The following is a 23,187-nucleotide window of genomic DNA, read 5'->3' as shown; positions in this document are numbered from 1 at the left end:
ACAAAATCCACGCGGGCGAAGCCGCGGGCATCCTCTAGTAATATTATAAATGAGAAAGTGTGGATGTTTGGATGTTTGTTACTCAATCACGCAAAAACGGCTGAACAGATTTGGATGAAATTTGGAATGGAGATAGATTATACCCTGGATTAACACATAGGCTACTTTTTAACACGGCAAATCAAAGAGTTTCCTCGGGATTCCAAAAAACGTAAACCCACGCTGACGAAGTCGCGGGCATCAGCTCGTAATGCTATAAACGTAAAAGTGTATCTGTTAAGGTGCCCACGCACTCGAACTGAACTGCAGCCGAACTGCGCGTCGCGGCAGCGCGCTGCACAATATTCTCTCCAGCCGCGACGCGCGGCAGCGCCGCTCTAGTGCGATATGCTCCATACAAAATGATAGAAATAATATTTTGCCGCACTGTTTGGCCTGCACGGTTCAGTCTTTTGCGTCTTACCTGTGCAGTTAAAACTGCGCCGGCAAGATGGTCCGTGTAGCCGGAGCCTTAAATCATGTGTAATGACATTGTTTTGTTCCATATTATGAGTGTTAATACTATGTTGCGCACGGAATGACGTTCAGTAGTAGGTATTCCCTTACAAGTGAATACGAGAATAGGCTGGCCTTTTAACTTGAAATAATTCTTACCTACTATACGTAGTGGACATATAATTCAGTTTACTTTAGGTACAACAATTTAGAAACTTGACGTCCAGCATTCGACTTTCTCGCAATGTGCCTTGATCATAACTAGTCAGATGCCCTAGTCGTTTCTTAACCGCATCGCTTGGTTAGCGGTATGGTTACAAAAGTGATCCTTCATTCTTTGTTGCCATTGATCGGAGAGCCTCTGAGTAAGTATGTCATCACAAAATAGATCATTATTTACTTACTTAATAAAAAATTAAAAAATGTAGGCACTTCGAATTTAAACCACAATTTTAATAATTTTAAAGATTTAAAATTTACTTACGTCGCGCGTCGGTACCTAATGCTGTAGATTGGTCGGCAAAATATGCTGCGATTCGTTTTGCTATCCTTATTTTAACTTAATAGGTAACAGATTCAGTTAACTCTTTAATGTAGAATGGAACTAAATGGGTAACATTTTATTTGTTTTCAAATAGATATCATATATTATTATAACTACTCGTAAGTAGTTATTATGTATAATTATTATTGTAAGTATAGTAAATAAGTAATGTTCCATCCATCGATATACCTACGTAGAATGTTTCCATCTAGTCACATAATATCTACAATATTGATAAAATGACCTTCGATTCGACTCACCTTTCATAATTAATTATGTACAGGATACTACCGCCGATGAATGATTTGTTATACTATTTACCTATACTCTATAGGTATGCTGCTTATTGTTTTTATTATTTTAATGTAGTATAATAAACCATAGTTATTTACTTCATCTCAATGAGAGAACAAAGATTAAGTATAGGTATTATTTTCAGTTCTGGGGTGTGAACTGTAACGAGATGTCTAATTTTACAGACATGTGTTCCTCAATTTGGATTGGAGTGATACTGTTGATTTGTGCGGTCCCAAAAAGTGTACAAAGTGTAGGCACAGAATATCTCCACATGGTAGAGCCATGTCTACCTAGCGTGACAACAGTGGGTGGAACTCACGCTCCAGACACTATTTGTTCGGGAGCATTGATATTTGCTGATGAATTTGATGAGTTCAACCTTGAGACATGGCAGCATGAGAACACTCTGGCTGGCGGCGGCGTAAGTTTATCGTTCATCTAACTGAATTCGTAATAAAATTGTTACAGAGTTCCGGTATCTTGTATCTACTAACATAATATTTTATTTCTACAGAATTGGGAGTTTCAATACTACAACAACAACCGTACGAACTCATTTACAGATGATGGAATCCTATTCATTAGACCTTCACTGACGTCAGATCAGTTCGGAGAGTCGTTCCTATCAAGTGGCCGTCTTTACATCGATGGCGGAGCCCCAGCCGATAGGTGAGTTTCTAACATTAATTTTTTCACTGCCTTTTTTTAGTGTGGCATATTGTGTTGTTGTGATTGTGATTTTGTTTGTGTTGATAAATATCTTAGCTTTTTTTTCTGACGTATTTTTCATTGCTGTGGCTCATGACTCCTCCAATTAATCACAGAATGGAGCAATATTATAATGATTAATAAATAAATGAATGGATTAATAAATTAATGGTTTTCTTGGGCATACAACTCGAATTCGACCAATGGCCTAAGAACGATTTCGTCTTTTCGATTTAAAATCTAACAATAATAACCAAAACCGACAACTTATTTGCTCTTTTGAGGCACGTAAATAAGATAATGGCTAAATTCAGGCCTTCGAAGTAGCTCACCCATCCAGTTGTATCCTGACTTCGGTCAGCATTGCAAAAATAAACAAATTGTTACACGAAACCGTTAATCCTGCACTGCCATGTGAAGCAAACTGAAGAAACTTACTTGTCGGTACTGTTTGTAGATAGTAGAGCTGTAGTGAACCGTATGTATTCGTTACTGAGTAACGGGTGCGCCATCTAGTACCGAGTACCGAATCGTTACTCACAAATGCATCTCGTTACTCGCACCTTTCGTCGTATGGCCGTTCCTACACTGTTTCGGTTCACGCAAGTACCGTAGATACGTGTATTGAAATGTTTGCTAACCGTATGTTTTACGCGCAGGCGCGCTCATTTGGTGAATTTAAAAACGTACGTTACAAAAACCGACGTTTGTTTAGTTTATTGTTAAAATTTTAAAAACGTACGATTCTGTTATGGTATCGTTCAAATAACCATATGAGCTTAATAATGAGACAGTTATTTCGAAATTGTAGACAGACACTCTAATTTTTTTTATTAGTATAGATATTTAAGATAAGCTCAAGCTCAAGGTAACTTTTTTAAATATTTTAGTAGATTCTGTCAACAGTTCACTTGTAGTTCCACACTTATTAAATCAAACTAAATTGAGAATAACTTAAACACACGTCTGGTTCAAAATACGGAAAAGTGAGAAAATGCACCTTACGCAGCTTTGTATGTAATGTAGACCTAAGTATGTTTTCTACAAATTACGAATGTTGCGACGCGGACGCCGCGACATCATACTGTCGTACGCAATACGACTCGATTCGTTCATCTTACGTGGTATCAAAAGTAACGAGTAACGATACGAAAGTAACGAATACTAATTGTTATAGTAACGAATGCATACGGGTACGCTCGTTTTCGTTACTTTTACACCTCTAGTAGATAGGCAATGATATTATATGATATGATGTATAATAATAAAAAACCTCCCTTATGCAGGTGCACAGATCCCCAATGGTTTGGTTGCGAGCGCACAGGCACGCCAACAAACATACTGAACCCTATCAAAAGTGCGCGCATCCGCACCGCCAATTCCTTCAGCTTCCGATATGGTAGAGTCGAAGCCCGCGCCAAGTTGCCAGCTGGGGATTGGCTGTGGCCAGGTAGGTACTACGCAATTTCGAGCGTTCCGTACGTCAAAAGGAAAGACGGAACCCTTATAGGATCACATTGTTGTCCGTCTGTCTGTTCGTCCGTCCGTCCGTCCGTCGTGTCTGTCAAGAAACCTATAGGGTACTTCCTGTTGGCCTAGAATCATGAAATTTGGCAGGTAGGTAGGTATTATAGCACTAATACAGGAAAATCTGAAAACCGCGGATTTGTGGTTACATCATTAAAAAAAATTAAAATATGTTTCAATTTTCAAAACTATACCAAGTGAAATATCATATGAAAGGGATTTACTTGTACATTTTTAAACAGATTTTTATTCATTTTTATGAATAATAGTTTTTGATTTATCGTGCAAAATGTTGGAAAAAATACCCGAGTACGGAACCCTGCGCGAGTCTAACTCGCACTTGGTTGGTTTTTTTCCTTTCAGGAGAGGAATAAATCCCACCGACTTCTGTCTGCACAGTAAAATATGATTCCCGCAAGTTTTTGCTTCCATTACAGCCATTTGGCTAATGCCCGCCTTCAACGCCTACGGGACGTGGCCGTCTTCAGGCGAGATTGACATCATGGAGTCTCGTGGCAACCGCGACTTGCTACAGGACGGCGTGAACATTGGCGTTCAAGAGGCCGCCTCTACGTTGCACTATGGGCCATATTCTCAATTGAATGGTTGGGAACGAGCGCACTGGGTCGGCAAAAACGACACTGGCTACAATAGCGCATTCCATCTTTATCAACTAGAATGGACTCCAGGTGAGAGACAATTTACAGCCTCGTCAACACAGGGGCACAAGGGGTACACAAAGTGCGAGGGAAGCAATGGCTGCAGCACCGCGAGGCGTCATATTGACGCGTGTGTTCCCAAGATAATTTATGTGAAATTTGATATTTACCCTTTAAAATTTATTTCATAGTCTGTTTCCTATTTGTGTTTCTCACATAATCGTGCTAAATAAATGCTCGGCTTTGATGATTTAAATCGTCAAAGGTGACCGATTAAGGCTTAGCCTGCACAGAGATTTTTATTCGCGCGATTTATTTTCCACGCACGGAATTTCACCTGCCCGCACTGCGAATCCGGTGAGCGCCATACAACTCCATACTGCACAAAATAATCGCGCGAATTTATAACCGCACCGCGTGGTGTCAAATCAGAGATTATTCTAGATTTGTCGTAGAGCACAATCTTCATCAATTTATCTTTAGATAATTTTAAGGTGGATGCGACGGGCCTGCCCGCGAAATTCAAATTTAATTTGGTTTTTCGCAACTTGTTAACTAATACGACAACGTAGGCTTCAAAGGGTCCAGTTTAAGAAAAAAAAAGTAAAGAAAGAGCTAGTTTCTTAAACTTGACCCTTTTAAGTAAAGATTTTTATATACCTAAAACTGTGAGGATGATACTGTCACTGTCGCAATTAAAATGCCATAAATCTACGTTGTCGTATTAGTCTACAAATTGCGAAAAACCAAATTAAATTTGAATTTCGCGGGCAGACCCGTCTCATGCCCCTTAATACCATAATATGAGACTTGAGACCGTATCATTACAGATTATATCAAATTTAGTATCGACAATGTAGAACTCGGAAAAGTAGATCCAGGCAAAGGTGGCTTCTGGAAATATGGAGATTTCGATAGTAATCGTAACATTGAGAACCCCTGGCGCTACGGAAGCAAAATGGCACCTTTTGATCAAAAGGTAAAGTTCTTTAAAAAAACCACTTTTATCATAATTTAATAATTTAATATTAAATAACTGTATGTACGTTATTTTTATTTTTATTTAATGATATAAATAGGCAAAAAATTACTTTCAGTTCTACATAATAATTAACTTGGCGGTCGGTGGTACTAGTGGATACTTTCCCGATGGAGTTCAAAACCCCACTCCCAAACCATGGTTGAACTCTTCGCCGAAAGTAAGTTCAATAGTAATAATAATTAATTATACCTAGGTCCTAGATGTACATGACAAACATAATTGAAAGACAAATCCTTTTTGAAACAGTAAATTTCAAAATAATTTTGTTTGAAACAATTAATTAAGCAAGAAATTTTTGAAGTTCTTACTAAAACTTGGAAAACGGGATGGTGAACATGATGGTATTTTTTTACATCCAATTTTGATTCTGTTTGCACAGACAAGTTTCTTTTTTACACCCAATTTTGATTCTTTTTTCACAGATAAGTTTCTTTTTAATTGCAAAATCAAAGCACTTTTCATTCACATTCTTATTTCTATTTCTCTTATTCATCCAGGCTGCTACTGACTTTTGGGATGCGAGAGAAGCTTGGTTGCCCACATGGGGACTCGACCAAAACGATGGACGAAACGCTTCCCTTCAGGTGGATTACGTGCGGGTTTGGGCTTTATAGAGCGTCGTGACACGTGCAGAAGTCGACGTTTGCATGATTCAGGGTAAACCACAATTCAAAAATAAATATGAATAGTAAAAAAGAAATACATAGAGAAATTAAACATACCTACCTATTTTTTAAAAAGTTTTTTTAGTGTTTCGTACCTCAAAAGGAAAAACGGAACCCTTGTAGGATCACTTTGTTGTCTGTCTGTCTGTCTGTCTGTCCGTCCGTCCGTCCGTCCGTGTGTGTGTGTCAAGAAAATCTATACCTTCCCGTTGACCTAGAATCATGAAAGGCAAGGTAGGTAGGTCTTATAGCACAATTAAAGGAATAAATTCGAAAATCGTGAATTTGTGGTTACATTATTTAAAAGAAATTAAAATGTGTTTCAATTTTCAAAGTAAGATAACTATACCAAGTGGGGTATCATATGAAAGGGCTTTATCTGTACACCCTAAAACAGATTTTTAGTTATTTTTATGTAGTCTTTGATTTATCGTGCAAAATGACGGAAAAATTACCCGAGTAGGAGAACCCTCGGTGCGCGAGTCTGACTCGTACTTGGCCGGTTTTTTTTATCGCGATATTCCTCATGCTCAACACAAGTACTTATACAAGAAAAAAGGAAAGAAGCGAAATGCGTGAAACTACTAATAGGTAAATAGGCACTTTGCAGATATTTCAATCGGAAGTCAGGCCTACCTACACAGTAACCATAAGATTCGCTTTAAAAAAAAAGACATACCATAAGGTTTATTTTTGTTTATATTTTAGATAATATTTCAACCTTACTCTCTTAATCCATCTTATGTTTTTTTTTATGTTTTTGAAAAATATATACAACGATAACATTTTTACAACATGAACATTGAACAGACAAAATAACTCGCGACGGCATTGGCGTCAGCCGCAACTTGGGAATTGATATGACGTCGAACTGAGAGCATGCATGATACAGGAACCATATGAAGCAAATTAAACACGACTTTAATTTATATTTCTATGCCGTATTGTAAATTCTATAGCAGCTGCGTTAGATACAATACCGTCGCGCGTTGTTTGTCTTCAGGTGGATGCGACGGGTCTGCCCGCGAAATTCTTTAATTTGGATTTTCGCAATTTGTAAACCAATACGACAAAGCACGCTTATGGCACTTTAATTGCGCCAATGGTAGTATCATCCACACAGGTTTATATAAAAATCTTAACTTGAAAGGGTCCAGTTTAAGAAATTAGCTATTATAGTATCGACTAATTGTTTAGTGAATAACTCATGTCAAACCCATTATATGGACTAATTTCTTGAACACTTTCAAGTAAAGATTTTTATGTAATCCTGTGAAGATCATACTGCCATTGTCGGAATTAGAAAGCCATAAGCCTAATTTGTCTTTATTTACAAATTGCGAAAAACCAAATTAAATTTGAATTTCGCGGGCAGACCCGTCACATGCACCTTAAGGCACGGTCCCGACCAATTTATAACCTCCGAGAGCTTGCCCCGCGCATGAGTTTCGATAGTGTTTATGAATACGTTCTTAAAAAATTAATTTATGTTTTTTTGAAAAATTTAAACGAGCAAAACGCTCTTTATTAATAAAATCAACTCGTGTTAATGTTGTTCCTAATTAAAATAATGTATACTTTAAGAGGCAATGGAATCAATCATTATTATTTGTTTCCCATTTTTGTGGTTCTTTTATAACGATTTTAATAAATATTTGCTTCATTAAAAAAATAGAGCAAAAATGTATGTTTTTTATTTAATAGGTATTTTAATTAAAAAAGTATCTAGTGCGCGCAACATAAATAGTCCAATCTCTTTAGATTTGCAACAAGGCGGATTGTGCAAGCCATAGACTAAAGATTAATTGTACAAGCTCCGCTATTTCCCTGTCCCCTCAGTACAAGATTTTACTGCTCACCAATGTTGATAGTATATTTGACAGTCGAAATACTTTAGAGTTAAGGTAAAATAGCCCTTAAAGACCTTGTTTTAATGCTCAAGGTTGTACATATATTTACACCCAGCGCTCCAAGCGGATACGTTGCGAAATTAAAATCAATGGAACAGAATTTTGGTTTTGAATCAAGATTCTTTAGGTACATTTTACTTTGACGTTATGAGTTATGACGTTATATAGTTTCGACTATCGAATACTATCAACGTTGGTGAGAAGTAAAATCTTATACTGAGGGTACTGTTGTACAGTGCGTAGACATACGCCTCGTGTTCTACTAGACCACTGGTTTTGCACGCACTGTTTAGTTACCAAAAGCTGTACTTTATACGTCTAGCGCCGTGTTTTGCTCGGGGACGCACCTTTTAAACTTTATCGAGCTAGTCCATGTGGTAAAACCTCGGGCTCAGGTAATGTGAGGGCTTGTTGGTGGCGATGGGCGTGGAGGCCAGCACGTAGGGCGGGATGAGGCGACGCTTGTCCGAGAACGGACTCACGCGGGAATAGTAGCGGCGCTCTATCACCTGCAAAGTCAAATCATCGAATGATCGCATCACAGAAATCAGAATAAGTGAGTAATATAAAGCGCCCGCAATCGAAGTTTGTCAAAACATTTATTTATTTATATTTATTACTTATAGAATGTACATGTTTGTCAAATTATTGTAAGTATAAATATAGTCTATGCAGCTATGCAGCTTTGTTTAACGTGTTTGTCAAAAGAAATCTTGACTGACGGCGGACGTAGGTACCTACTTGGATGGTTTGCGGGCGTGTTTGATCCTTACCTTATCAAAGAATCTTGTCAATTTCACCGTATTACTGTTCCCTGGGGCAAGTGATCTGAAATAAAAGAGTGTATCATCACTATTGGTTGTTGTTTACGCGCCATGTTTTGTTTGCACAAATAATGAGCGAGATAGCACAAATATGAAGTATCTGTTGTTCTTGTATTTGAAATCGTAACAATACAAAAATAACGTCAAACAATGAAGTCTGTACTTATTTCATTGGTGTACATTCGGTTTTAGTCGGCGTTAGATTGCGCCAACAATTATGCCACTTATAAATGTGGTAGTACTTGTACCTACTAAGCAACGAAAATTTTAGCTGTAATTTAAAACTCTGAACACGCAATTAATCGCCTACATTCGTCGTACTTAAGACAGCAAAGTTTCAAATATACTTAGGTAGTTAGTTTCAAATTCTACGTTATAAAATATGTCATTCCTTGTCCTCAAGTTCAAATAGAAACTGCTTACTACGAGATAGTAAACGAACCTGGCTTGATAACAGTTGACAAATATCTCATCTGCACCGCATTGTTCCGCTATACTGCTGGCGAGTCTTCTGTATTGGTTCTTTTTTTGCGTCTCCTCTGCTAAATCATATTTGGTTCCAATAACGAGAATCGGAATCTAGACGGAATAAAATTACCTCTTATAAATACTCTATGCAAATGGATCTGGGGCATAGGACCTACATTTTCATCGAAGACACAACCTAATCATAATGTCGCATGAGTACAAGGGCAAAGATTAGAAATCATGAAGGGAGTGTAATAGCGGATCCACGTGCTAGCGACAAACAGCAAACAGCAAGCGTGTGGACGGGTGTTTGCGTGTGCTTGCCAACGCTTGGGAGCGCTTGCCGTTACATCCGATTGGCAGACAAGCAAAACACGATGTTTGCCGATGCTTACTGTATGCTTACAGCAACGCCAAGTCGCATACCGAGTTACCGGTTACAATATGCACATACTTACGAGTAGGTAGTTGGTTGAATTCAAAGATAGGTTACCTACTACTAACTTTAAAAACATCTAATTCTTGGTGCTGAGCAATCAGACCGTTAAGCAAGGTAAGTAGTGCAGTAGTAGTAAGTGTGCACGTACATACATACAAACACCCACACCAAGCACGCTAATGTAACCTGAGGCCAAATAAGTTCCAACCTACCTGAGTGGAGCCTAGGAACTGTTCAGGATCCACGTCAACGTGTTGGTAATTTGGGTTTGCATTGTCTTGATTCAGGATTTCGGACAACCATTTTTGTAAATTCACTTGACTCTTTCTATTGGTCAAGTCGTGTACTAATATTATACCTTTAAAAGAATAATTTATTAATTAATATATACATATCCCATACTCAAGTCTGTTCTTCTCGTACCTATACCTACGGATGTTTTATGCACTTTGATTTTAATAGTAATAATATCACCTAATAGAGAGAGAGCCAGCGCGTGCCAGACCTTCGTTAGGTACCTATTTTATAAAAGCTGAAAAACATGAAAAAAATAGACTTTATACTTTGACGTAAGATTTTTTATCTCCTAAAGCCACCATGATTTAAACTTCATAGTCACTGATTAACGCTCGCTTGTTGTTGCTCGCCAACTCATTTCTAGTTTTTAGCTCAACTCTCTCTCTAATCGTCAGCTATGGGACAAGTGCCTTAGTAGCTAATCAATAAAATCAACTGAAGATATTAAATGAATGGTCAGTGCATTTTACCATGTGTGGGTTGATAGAACACGTTTCTAGTATTCCGATGGTTGTTGGATCCTCCAACGTCCCAAAGTTCGACGAAGAATGTGTTCTGTGCCTGGGTTCCTTCCTTGTACCTGTGCAACTTCACCTCCACTGAGCAACCCACCGTCCATCCCGGCGAAACTAATGGCTTGTTATGAGCGATCAGGTAAGTTAACGATGTTTTGCCGACGCCTTAAAAATAAATTGAGATTCATGGTGTTTCCACATATCTAAAAGCACGTAAATCCTACTAACATTATGAACGCGGAAATTTGTATGTAACTATGGATGTTTGATACTCTTTCACGCAAAAACTACTGAACGGATTTGGTTTAAATTTGGAATTGAGATAGATTATTATAAGATAGATAATAGAGAATAGACTAATATCTAATACATAGGCTACTTTTTATCCCGGAAAATCAATGAGTTCCCACGGGATTTTTAAAAACGTAGGTACTGTAGGTAGTTATATCCAAATTCATCCCCTAAGGGGGTAAAATAGGGGTTTGAATTTGTGTAGTCCACGGGGACGAATTTGCGGGAATAAGCTAGTAAGTAACATATAATTATAAAAATTGCCCAAAAATACTGGTTTAGTATTATACTTAATTAATTATTATGAAATATCAATACGATAAGTTTCCAATCTATCAATCAATAGACTATTTCAATAAACAAATCTAGTAATATCATAGAATACAGATAATACTACTACCGAATATAATCCTATAAACCGGGCACTTAGATAGTAATAGTTTTTGTGAGTAAATTAATAATTATTTAATTTTCCCGCTAAAATTTAAACTTAAATGTTGCTCTACCTGCTACATGTTAATGACAGAAGTGGCCATGGCTTTTAAAAACTTTGTTGGCAATGTTAGTTTACAGGTGATAATAGATAAATCAATGAATAATTCGTTTTTAAACAAAAGTGAATACAGTGAACTATTATAATATTAATGACGTGCAACTTACCTGAATCACCAAGGACGACAACCTTTACTTTCTCAATAGCAGCCATTTACAGGTTTTTATTCCAATAATATTATTTCTTGTCTCAACTCTCCAATATTTTGACATATGACATTTCTTCGGCGCCCAAACAGTAAACCAACATTAAAATAATTTATAATGTTGCTACATTAGTAATCATTATAATTATACATTCGTATTTAATGTATAATTAAGAATTACATATGTTTATGGAAGTAATATTTCATAATACAATTACATCTTTGGTGCTTGAAAATTTGTTTTAAATGTATGGCTCACAGGTCAGGCTTTACTGTATTTTGTCACTGGGCTATGTTTGAGTTATTATTTTTAAAGAGTAAACGGCACAGAAGATCTAAGCATTTGGGAAAAGCTGATGAAACAATGAGAAGAGTTGAGAACTGATGATGATAACTATAAAACAACAATTTTTTTTTAAACATCTAGATCTAGAAACCTCACTTTGAAACCAAATTTCTTAACGCGTTTATAGCCTGACCAGAAAAATAAACACTTCGCCATATTCCGAAAACTAGTAAAACTAATTTACCTATACAAAACTATAAACTTAATACCTATTGTAAAATGTTACAATAATTACGTTATAATATTATGACACGGAGCCAATGTGTCAACGCGAGTTGCATCGTTCCCATATTAGCGTCCGTTCCTAGGGAATCAAACAGGTCGCTTGCCATCATCCGACTAATATCTGCTTGCTATACATAAATGTTCTTTATTGTACTATTATATTATTTACTACACCATGATAATCAAAAAACACCTGGAAGGATTTTAAAGAAATATAGTATATGCAAGACAAAAAATTATATAAGTATTCTGTTTATTATACAGTATACTTAAAAAAAATTAAGTGGAATTGGTAAGTGGCAACATTATGCCTAGTAGGAGGTCACAGACAGACTATAGTCTATAGTCTATACGACGGACTATAGTTAGGTATATAGTATACTGTGGTGAACGATAACTTTAGGTGAAAATTTTGCTAAAATCAATAATAAATAATGCTTCCGCCATTGTGTACTGATTATAATATTTTCAGCGTTTTGTAAATAGCTGTAAGGTTTAAATGAAAATGCAACGATTTTATATTTTATACATCGAACCACTATCTCTATTATAACAATGAACGTGTGTTGTAAAGTAATTGTAGTGCTTCTTTCAATTAAATCTGTGCATCTTTATTGTGGTCCATACAATGGACAAATTTGCAAGCACTATTCAACTGGGTTTGTATGGTACAACCATACTGGAGGCCTTGAAAACGAAAAGATCACAACCGGGCTATGGAGGGAAATGATATCCACTTTAAAGGAACCTTGTCGAAGTAAAGCAGAAAAACTGTTGTGTGCTTATGCCTTCCCTAAGTGCATCATTAGAGACGGTGAAGGTTATTTTGCATTGCCACTGTGTTATGAAGACTGTATGGCTGTCAAAATGCAATTCTGTTACAATGATTGGATAGTCATTGAAGAACAGAAACGCCGGGGTGTATTCTTCGAGTCTAGAGGACACTTTAGGTTTCCAGAATGTGAAAACCTTCCTAAATTTTCTGGTAAGGGTTCACAAGTAAGTTGTAACAATGCAGGCATCATAGATATGGACTACAGCCAAGTGACAACTACATGCATTAGAGGAAATGGCCGATATTACCAGGGTACTATAAACGTCACTGAGAGCGGTCTAGCTTGCCAGGCATGGGAATCACAGCATCCTCACCAACATACAAGACCACCTTTAGTATTTCCTGAAGTTCAAAACGCAACTAATTACTGTAGAAATGCTGGTGGGGAGGAGCGGAAGCCCTGGTGCTACACCATGGACCCGAATGTTAGGTGGGAGACTTGTGACATACCAACATGTGCCAATTTTAGTGAAGAAATAGACAATATGAATGGACCAATGATTATGGAAAATTATTTTACTCCTAGTTTTGTCTTGCTGCTTTCCATTGGCGGTCTTGGATGTATTCTAGGTATAGCATCTATAGCTCTTTTATGCCACTATTTTTTGAAAACCCATTACTCTAAATGTAATATGTCGAGCCGTAGAAACTTGCAAAATGTTGATATAGACTTGGACAAGCTACCGAGTAACCTGGCTTATCACACAACCGGTGCGCAACTTAATCCTAAGTTGGAGAAACTGGAGTTTCCCAGAAATAACATTATTTACATCAGGGACTTGGGTCAGGGTGCATTCGGAAGAGTTTTTCAAGCCAAAGCACCAGGCTTGGTTCCTGAAGAAGAATTCACTTTGGTTGCAGTTAAAATGCTCAAGGATGAAGCGTCGCATGATCTACAACTAGACTTTGAAAGGGAAGCTTGTTTATTGGCTGACTTTGATCATCCCAATATTGTCAAATTACTAGGTGTGTGTGCTATAGGACGCCCTATGTGTCTGTTATTTGAATATATGGGAAAAGGTGACTTGAATGAGTACTTGAGAGCATGCAGCACAGCAACTAACTTTCCACCTGGTGTTGAAAATAGAGAGGATTTAAGGCTTCTCGTTGCCCCTTTAACTCATATGGACCTTCTACATGTCGCTAGGCAGATTGCTTCTGGAATGGTATACCTCTCAGACAGAAAATTTGTACACCGTGATTTAGCGACTAGGAACTGTCTTATTAATGATGATATGGTCGTTAAAATTGCCGATTTTGGATTGTCACATAAAATATATTTACAAGATTATTACAAAGGAGATGAACATGATGCTATTCCTGTGCGATGGATGCCTTTAGAGAGCATATTGTACAATAAATACACATTAGAGTCAGATGTATGGGCATATGGTGTATGTCTGTGGGAAATATTTTCGTTTGCCCTACAACCTTACTTTGGTATGACCCATGAAGAAGTAGTAAGGTTTTTAAAAGATGGCAATGTCCTCGCTTGCCCTGACAATACTCCGAGATGTGTTTATGATTTGATGAAACAATGCTGGAATCATCACCCCAGTGATCGTCCAAATTTTAGAATAATATACCAAACACTGGACAATATACAAATGATACTGGAGCGAAGTCATTCAAATTGATTCAGTTTCTTTTACTGAATTACTAAACTTGATTACTAAGATTGGATATGAAAGAAATATTTTATGTATCATTATTCTATTGTATTCAAGATCATGTTTCTTGTCTTGCCCTTAGATGTAAATAAAGAGCCTTAGGTAACCATTCCTTTAATGTTCTGTACATGTAAATGTAATCCTAAGTATTGACTGTGTTGGTTAATTTACAGCAAGTGATTCAATCTCTCAAGTTTGTCTGTGGTGATTAATTATTTTGTTATGACTTTGAATGCTTAAAACATGACACAAATTGCTAGAATTTAGTTCTATAAATATTTTGCACAGTAAACATATGATAAGACTTAATGTTCTAGCACCCCTCAGGGCCATTATAGCTTATCAGTATTGTTTTTAGAATTGTAGCTATTTTAACAATAATCAGCAGTATCAATATAACAAGACTGATTTTCGTTACTATTGTTTCCTTGTAGGTTATGCTAATGTTTGTTTAATTTATGATAATTATTTTAAGATGCAAATGTATAAGTTCTCAAAAAAAAATTTATTTTAGAAATCTGTAAATTTAATTTACTTAAATGTATATTACAAAAAAGCATTACGATAAAAGTTATATCCTTGATTGCCAAAAAATGAGTCACTGTGAAAATGGTGGATTACCTATCAGTGAAATTAAAACTTTGATTTTAGTTTTACAGGTGAAAGTAAGCAACTGCTAATTTGTACTTACCTATTTCCATAAAATCACACATTAATGTAAACATGAAGAAAATATTTATTTTCCTTTTCTAGTTTTTAAACTATGAGACATTTTACCAAAAACTAAGTTTGCTTACAATAGACATCAAAAATGTAGGTGTGTTAACAGTAAGGAATATTATTTAAAAATAATTTTGCAAGAAAGCCATCCAATAGTCCAAGGATAAAACATTGGGTTAATTAATATCACTGCCAAATAGAAATTGTATAAACTTTTATTTCATATTGTAAGTATATTTAATCTGTTTTTTATAATTCTCTTACAATTTGTATTTTTATGAAACAATTATACATATTTTAATTTATTAAGTTGTGTTTGACGTTAAGAATAAATGATTCGATTTTTAATAACCATAGTATTTTTTTTTAATTCAGATGCAAGTTAGCCCTTGACTGCAATCTCACCTGGTGGTAAGTGATGATGCAGTCTAAGATGGAAGCGGGCTGACCTGGAAGGGTAATGGCAGTTTTCAATAAACCCATACTTCTTTGGTTTCTGCACGGCATCGTACCTTATCGCTAAATCACTTAGCGGCACGGCTTTGCCTGTAGGGTGGTAACTAGCCACGGCCAAAACCTCCCGACTAAGAGTAATAAACATACACAATACACATACTTTCCTTACATATACTTTCGCCTTTATAATATTAATGGGATTATTATTTATTTTCTCATAAATTTTTGTAAGTATTTATATGTAGTACTAGATAATCAGATCGATATGAAAATACTTTTACCTTTTATTATAGCGCCAGGGATGTTTAATTGCGGCGTAGTTTTGCAAATTAGAAGAAAACAACTTTCAACTATTTGAATCGTATTATCTCAGATTATAATCTTAGGAGAAAAAGTGTAAAGACAACTTTTATAGATAATTGAATGATCTACAATTTTGTCTCACCTTTTTTTATGAGAAACTTACAGTTTGGCTGAAAAACGCAAAAAAAAAACAATATTTGCGCACTTTGACCTTGAATATTTTTTTTGCAAATAGATCGATGGGGACTTTTCACATTTCATTTATAATGGTGTTCTATGCGAATTAATGTAACCTTACCCCTATCTTTTGAGCTTCAGTGACCGGGCTAATAGATATAGATAAAATTATTAATCAATAGGTACGGTATGAAAATCCTATTATCTATTGAAGTTGTTGCAATTTTCGAACTTCACTTCTCCGTAAACGTAAAACTGCATGCCGGCCCCTATATTTCTAAAAGTCGGTTGATTAGTCATAATATAGGACCCCTTTTTACAAACATCCGTTTTTAAGGTCCCGTACCCGAGGAGTGGTAACGGAACCTATTATAAAGTCTCCGCTGTCCGTCCGTCCGTAAGTCTGTATGTCAGGGGGCTGTATCTCATAAACCGCATAGGTAGAGTGAGTGAGTAGAAACTAGAACTGTAAGTTTCTATTTATCAACAAAATATAATACAAAATGTCCAACATTTTAAAAATAAATTGAAAAGTGTTGCCTTGTATAATGATACGGAACCCTTTGTGTGCGAGTCCGACTCGCAATTGGCCGATTATCACGCTTTAATATTATACAGGCGAAAGTTTGTGTGTATGATTGGTACTCTTTCACGGTAAAACACAGGACGGATTTGTCTGAAATTTGGAACGGAGATAGATTATATCCTAGATTAAAACATAGGCTATTTTTTGATCCGAAAAATCAAAGAGCATTGGATTTTAAAAAACTTAATCCACGCAGACGAAGTCGTGGGCATCAGCTAGACATACTATATTTATCTAAAATTCTCACGTTTTTTGGTGATAACCCAAAACTAGGTACTTTTTGCATTTAACCGCATTTTAGGGTTCCAGACGACGGAATGTGAAAACGGAACCCTAATAGGATAACTCGTGTACCTGTCTGTTCGTTTGTCACAGCCAATTGGTCTGAATCTACTGGACCGATTGGAGTTGTGTACACAAATGAATTTCTGTGACCCAAACACGCACGTGTAGCATCAACCAAGCGAGGAAAAGGAAACTGGGGACACTTGATTCTATTAACTTAAGTACTTACTACCTACCCACCTTCAAGTTTGCTGATGTTGATTTGTGTAACAGTCATTATCACCAGAATGCTGAAATACTTAGATTTTCCTTCAGCGTTGGAAGCGAAAGGTGGACTGCTTAGCAGATACTCCGTAGCACAGACATATCCATTGTCCAGTGGGTAGGACATCGATAAATCACCTAACTGTAGATTCAAAGACTTCAAAGTTAGGGCTCCATTTACCCTATACCGTATAATTATTACTACCTGTACCTACTATATTATTACTAACAGGCATAAACAACTAATTTCATTTCAGGTAGGTATGACCGAAGAACGATTGGTGACTGAAGTGCCAAGCAGCTTGAAACAACTTGCGAGACTGGTCGTTAGAGGCTTCTACACCATCGAGGATGCTTTGATTGTTGACATGTTGGTGAGAAATCCTTGTAAGTCAACAAAAATTTTTACTGGCTTTGAACATCGGTTTTAGAAAATATTTTTTATCACCAAAACTACTCGTATATCGCACCCTGCGCTATTTCGTTGAGATTTTGCAAATCTTCCGTATTCTGTAGGTTAAAAAAAATACGGATATTCATCCTTTTTTTGAAATCAGTTAAAATAGAGCTACCTAACGAAACAAGAAATTGAAATAATTCAAAAAAGTTTACCTACTCATTTATGTTTTAGGCATGAAAGAAGATGATATTTGCGAACTTCTAAAATTTGAACGGAAAATGTTGAGAGCAAGAATAGCTACATTGAAAAATGATAAATTTATTCAAGTACGACTCAAAATGGAGACTGGTAAGCAAAAGATCAACTGAAGTAGTTAGTACCTCCCATACAAGTGTTATGTACCCTTCAATCGTGGGACGTGCGTGGCTAATTGGTATTTAGGTACCATCCTACTGGCAAAGCAGGTTGGTGAAAGCCTAGCGGTTATGTCGTCCGACTCCTAATCGGAGGTCGGGGGTTCGATCCCGGCACGCACCTCTATTTTTTCGGAAATATATGTGCATTTAAGGGAATTAAAAATCACTTGCTTTAACGGTGAAGGAAACATCGTGAGGAAACCTGCATACCTGAGAATTCTCCATCATGTTCTCAAAGAAAAAATACCTGTAGAGTATATTATTAATATTTGCATACTGAAGTTTCAGTAAATATGCAGGGACTATTTTAAATTATAAGACCTTTGTTAACCACGCATATGTATTTAGCAAATAAATAAATTTCATTTCATGTCAAAGGTGTGTGGGGTATGGCTAAAATCCTTCTCACTCTGAGAGGAGACCAGTGCTCGTAGTGCGCTGACGATGTGTTGATCATGATCGTGATTAGGTACCTAAACATTTATGAAATTGCCTTTCCCCTTCCAAGTTAAATTATCTTGCATCTGATGGTCGCATATTACAACTGAGCCACGCACGATGCGCATTTCGCATACCTATACTGTCGTACGGACATCTTCTAGTATCATTAGTTGTAAATTCGAAAGTGTCTATAATTTGTCTCTTACCTTTTCACAACCCTTCCATTTACCCAATTTTAACGTATGGTACAGCGATAGCTTGCATCCCGGAAATGGAAAGAGTCTACTGTTATTCTCGGAAAAAAGAAGAATTTTTAAGAACCTATGCTACCTATCTACGCGGGTACCTAGGTCGCGGGTTTCATCTAATCTTATTAAAAAAAATTAAACTTGCATGACTAGTCTGTATTTGCAACTGTATCGTAACTTAATTCAATAAAACTGCAGTCCAGCGCAAAGCTTTATATACCTAGGTACTTATAAAAAGTGTTTCTATGATTCGTATTTTTTCAAGGTGCGGACGGGAAAGCTCAAAAAGTGAATTACTATTTCATAAACTACAAGACGTTTGTGAACGTGGTTAAGTACAAGTTGGATCTGATGCGCAAGCGCATGGAGACCGAGGAGCGCGATGCCACTAGCCGCGCCAGTTTCAAGTGTCCAGCTTGCGGGAAAACATTCACTGACCTTGAGGTAAACCCTTAGTATTTAAGCTCTAAGTAAGGATATGATATTATATAAAATCATAACCCTTCCTTTCGGCTTTGCCGTAGTCGGGTAAAAAGGCGTAACCAGAACGCTAGCAAAAACTTAGCGTTGTTATTATACTACCTTAACACATTGCCAATAACCCATTTGCCTTATCTTCTAGTTTTAGTGATTTAGTATTTTTCAAATCCGCGTTGTATAGCGTGCACAACTCGGGTCAATGCCCCACATACGACGAGGAATTGACTTCGAGTGACCTATTTACGGATCGTTCGTTGACTTCTAGCGTCAGTCAGGTGTTTTATTTGCAATATGTTATGAACTTGTAAAAATACAGGGTTTAATTAATTTTTTTTTCGTAATTTTTTATGGTACGAGTAGGTATCTTATCAGTACTATCGACTGTCTTCATTTTTGGTAGCGTTCTGGTTACCAATAAAAACGCGTACGGACTTTGCACCATGACGCGCAGCGAAGTACGGTGCGAATGTAATCTGCAATCAGTTTAAATGAACTTTAATTTTTATTTTAGGCTGATCAACTATACGATATGATGACGCAGGAATTCCGATGCACATTCTGTAGCCAAGTTGTTGAAGAGGACCAGTCGGCACTCCCGAAGAAGGACTCGAGGTTGCTGCTGGCCAAGTTCAACGAGCAACTGGAAACACTCTACATACTTCTGAGGGAGGTGGAGGGTATCAAGTTGGCGCCGGAAATATTGGAACCTGAACCTGTGGACATCAATACAATCAGAGGGTAAGTATTTTAATATTAGCCCTTTCCAACAGATAAAATTCAAATCCAATATACCTAACTTATCATATTTCCATTTACCTACATAACTTTAGTTAGCTTAAAATATTGAATAACGATTTTGCACCAAATTTTTTTAGTTACTAAAGTTTTATTTAACTCCTTCGATATCCAAACCAAGAAGCGAAATTATTTTTGAAACAAATTGTTCTTGAATGTTCCAAATTTTTTAATTATTAATTTCCAATAAACATAGTATAAAAAAATCGCACTCGCTGAGCTCGCATTTTTATGAAGTAGGTATGAAGTTTATTCAAACTAAGTATCATCTTATACATAATATTATTTAGGTAGTCGTGTAAAACATGTAAAATGTTTGCAGCTTGACCTCCAAGCAACTGGCGAACAGGCCATCAGGCGAGCAGTGGTCGGGCGAAGCCACGCGCAGCCAGGGCCTGGCCGTGGAGGAGACGCGCGTGGACGTGACCATCGGCGACGCGGACCACGCCGCCGACGCCGCCGCCACGCGCAAGGAGCGCCCCGTGTGGATGGTGGAGAGCACCATCGTCACCAACGACCAGGTTCGCTTTATCTCTTTCATCCCCAAAGAGTACGTACTAAAGGAACCTATTATTGCTAATCCTCCGCTGTTCATCCGTCCGTCAGTACGCCAGTCTGACAGTGGGGTGAGATTTCTTGCTCTCGCTCGGCAATCGAAGGGGGATACCAATAAGTAAGTTTTGCTTCAAATAGGTATTACGAATCCCAATCCATGTATTTCACATTTTTTTCGGAGTTTCAAGCTTACACATGTTTTAACAGTGAATGAAAACATTGTGAGAAAACATGCACTCCCGAGAGTTCTCCATAATGTTCTCAAAGTTGTGTGAAGTCAATCGAATTGGGCAAGCGTGGCAAGCAAACCTTTCTCATTTTAAGAGTCGACTCGTGCTCAGTAGTGGGCCGCTGATAGGTTAATCATGATGATGCCTTGCCCTTACACGAGTTTAAAAAAACTATTAAAACTAAAGAAAAGCATATACAATTGAAAGGTTATGTAAGTGATAAAAGAGCGTGGATTTCCAGCAATGCGCGGGACTTCAATTACTTTTATACATAATATTGTACATCAAATCTTTGAAAAGAGCAACCGCCGAATTTCTTGCTGGTTTTTCTCGCTAGGAAAGGTATTCCGAACCAATAGTAGATGCTTTTGACGATTCAAAAGTACAAAAGTTTAATTGAATAAAAATATTTTGAATTTTAATGATGTTTGCAGGGCGACAGCGCGCAGTCGACGGACGCGGCGCTGGAGAAGGCGGCCAGCAACGCCGCCAGCAGCAAGGCCGCGGGCAAGGAGAAGAACGACGACATCATGTCCGTGCTATTGGCTCATGAGAAACAAAACACTGGTAAGTCCAAAAACGTCGCTGATGGTCAAAGTTCTATAGTAATTATAATAGCTAGCTAAATGTTTGTGATTCGTTTGGCCTCGGCTCTCCGAGCTTAATGGACGTCAGTCTTTGTGTCCTAACGCTAGTGTTTTAAATAGGCTACGTCAAGGCTCGCTTCGTCGCCTCTTCATTCAGCTTCACGTCCAAGACGGCCTATGCGAGTTTAATATGGCTTCGCGCTTTACGAAAGCACACTAGTGGTGGATAGACAAGACTTCGTGGAGTCGGCGTGTTCCGATTTCGTTTTGGGACAGATTCGACTATTATAGCATTTTGTACGAACTTAAGGATGATTTTTCCGGCGAAGAGTTTTGAGCGGAATTTCAGTCAAAACTACCTTAACAAACTCCATAGTCAGAAGCACTTTTGACTGTTTTTGCAGGTAAAAGTAGTTATGTCCGTTAAAAGGAGTTTTATGTTTGAGTGTACCTAAGATACAAATAAAATAATTAAAAAAAAATTGCTCCATCCAAGTTCGTATTCATTGGTCGAAAGAAAACGTAGTCAGGGTGCGAGTTATTTCTAAAACGTATAGGCCTGCTTTTGAGGAACCACTTGTAACCTCAAACTGGACAGTTTTGTATAAAGTGCCTGGTACATTTCGACTACCTGTCGCACCAGATCTTTTTCCCACTAGGTGTTCCCACTAGATTTCAACATGGGGTTATTCAAGGGGCGGACCAACAAATGTTTGAAAAGTGGACAACGCATTGATGATTCCTCTGGCGCTACAAATGTTCTTCCAGGCAACCCAAACTTATAGAACTTTTATTTGCTTGTTTTAGGTAACGCTGCTGCTAATGCTTTGAAGGGAGCTGAACCAGAAAGTTCAGATTCCAGTGACAATGAATCCAAAGATCCGTACAAGCTCAAGGACGAGTTGGCTGCCGTTGGTGAGTTTACACCGTACATTTCCACAGAACTTCTGATAAGACTTTATATTTTAGCGTTTAACTTTAAACCAAGCTTTAAACTATCACACTAATATTATAAAGGCGAAAGTTTGTATGTGTGTGTGTGTGTGTGTGTGTGTGTGTGTGTGTGTGTGTGTGTGTGTGTGTGTGTGTATGTTTGTTACTCCTTCACGCAAAAACCACAGGACGGATTTGGCTGAAATTCAGAATGGAGATAGATAATATCCTGGATTAGCACATAGGCTACTTTTTATCCCGGAAAATCAAAGAGTTCCCACGGGATTTCAAAAAACCTAAATTCACGCGGGTGAAGTCGCGGGCATCGGCTAGTAATGCATATTATACACTCACTTGTTAGTTGGAGTCCTGTCTCTTGGAACACGTCATACTTATAGCTACAGAAATAGTACTGAAAAAATCCCACATCAAAGGTTTATTAAAAACTTATACTGAAATATGTGCTTTAATTTCATCAATTGTATTAGTAATAATAATTTATTTTATTTTATTTTTGCGTTGAGGAACAAATTTTAACAGCTAACAACATTAGCCTGTCTAAAATTTTCACTTCATATAACGATAAAATTAATGTCGAAATTTGTCTCGCAGCGGAAATGGAAAGTGAAGAGTCAGAATCGGAAGACAACGCCCCAACGGTGCTCGTGAACGGCAAGCCGGTGTCGCTGACCAGTGTGGACGATGACGTCATCGCGCGCATGTCCCCCTCCGAGAAGGAGACCTACATACAAGTGTATCAGGAGTACTATAGCCACATGTACGACTAACTGTTGTAGTTGTAAGATTTAACACTAAATGTACTGAGTAATCAATTGGGTGTTTTTTTTGTTGACCC

The 23,187-nt window shown here is 37.4% G+C and overlaps 4 protein-coding genes across 8 annotated transcripts; 3 read left to right on the top strand and 1 right to left on the bottom strand.

The window, feature by feature from the left end:
• The first annotated feature begins 559 nt into the window (after nt 1–559).
• Nucleotides 560–6,068, top strand: LOC123866907 (beta-1,3-glucan-binding protein-like). 4 transcript variants are annotated; one of them, XM_045908682.1, is made up of 8 exons: nt 560–860; nt 1,519–1,757; nt 1,851–2,005; nt 3,331–3,494; nt 4,009–4,260; nt 5,061–5,209; nt 5,328–5,429; nt 5,770–6,068. In XM_045908682.1, the coding sequence occupies exons 1-8, from the start codon at nt 806–808 to the stop codon at nt 5,884–5,886; spliced, it is 1,233 nt and encodes a 410-aa protein (XP_045764638.1). In that variant the 5' UTR covers nt 560–805; the 3' UTR covers nt 5,887–6,068. The 4 variants fall into 4 exon arrangements, with proteins under 4 accessions (XP_045764638.1, XP_045764640.1, XP_045764639.1 ...); XM_045908684.1 differs by having other exon boundaries at nt 561–860; nt 1,479–1,757; nt 5,770–6,067; XM_045908683.1 differs by lacking the exon at nt 560–860 and adding an exon at nt 1,269–1,373.
• A 1,585-nt stretch (nt 6,069–7,653) lies between these two features.
• LOC123866912 (rab-like protein 3) lies at nt 7,654–11,470 on the bottom strand. The gene is made up of 6 exons (XM_045908693.1): nt 11,342–11,470; nt 10,346–10,555; nt 9,791–9,936; nt 9,114–9,250; nt 8,621–8,675; nt 7,654–8,356 (listed from the first exon to the last, which is right to left on the bottom strand). The coding sequence occupies exons 1-6, from the start codon at nt 11,385–11,387 to the stop codon at nt 8,213–8,215; spliced, it is 738 nt and encodes a 245-aa protein (XP_045764649.1). The 5' UTR covers nt 11,388–11,470; the 3' UTR covers nt 7,654–8,212.
• Nucleotides 11,256–23,164, top strand: LOC123866906 (general transcription factor IIE subunit 1). 2 transcript variants are annotated; one of them, XM_045908680.1, is made up of 9 exons: nt 11,256–11,393; nt 17,504–17,633; nt 17,878–17,994; nt 19,017–19,195; nt 19,743–19,969; nt 20,349–20,547; nt 21,246–21,378; nt 22,206–22,313; nt 22,944–23,164. In XM_045908680.1, the coding sequence occupies exons 2-9, from the start codon at nt 17,510–17,512 to the stop codon at nt 23,117–23,119; spliced, it is 1,263 nt and encodes a 420-aa protein (XP_045764636.1). In that variant the 5' UTR covers nt 11,256–11,393; nt 17,504–17,509; the 3' UTR covers nt 23,120–23,164. The 2 variants fall into 2 exon arrangements, with proteins under 2 accessions (XP_045764636.1, XP_045764637.1); XM_045908681.1 differs by lacking the exon at nt 11,256–11,393 and adding an exon at nt 12,332–12,353.
• Nucleotides 12,301–15,526, top strand: LOC123866900 (tyrosine-protein kinase transmembrane receptor Ror2). The gene has a single exon (XM_045908670.1). The coding sequence runs from the start codon at nt 12,506–12,508 to the stop codon at nt 14,420–14,422; it is 1,917 nt and encodes a 638-aa protein (XP_045764626.1). The 5' UTR covers nt 12,301–12,505; the 3' UTR covers nt 14,423–15,526.
• Nucleotides 23,165–23,187: the final 23 nt, after the last annotated feature.

This window comes from Maniola jurtina, chromosome 7, assembly GCF_905333055.1.
Source record: "Maniola jurtina chromosome 7, ilManJurt1.1, whole genome shotgun sequence".
NCBI lineage: Eukaryota > Metazoa > Arthropoda > Insecta > Lepidoptera > Nymphalidae > Maniola > Maniola jurtina.
Note: the sequence above shows the minus strand (reverse complement) of the source record. Positions and strands in the feature narration are given on the sequence as shown.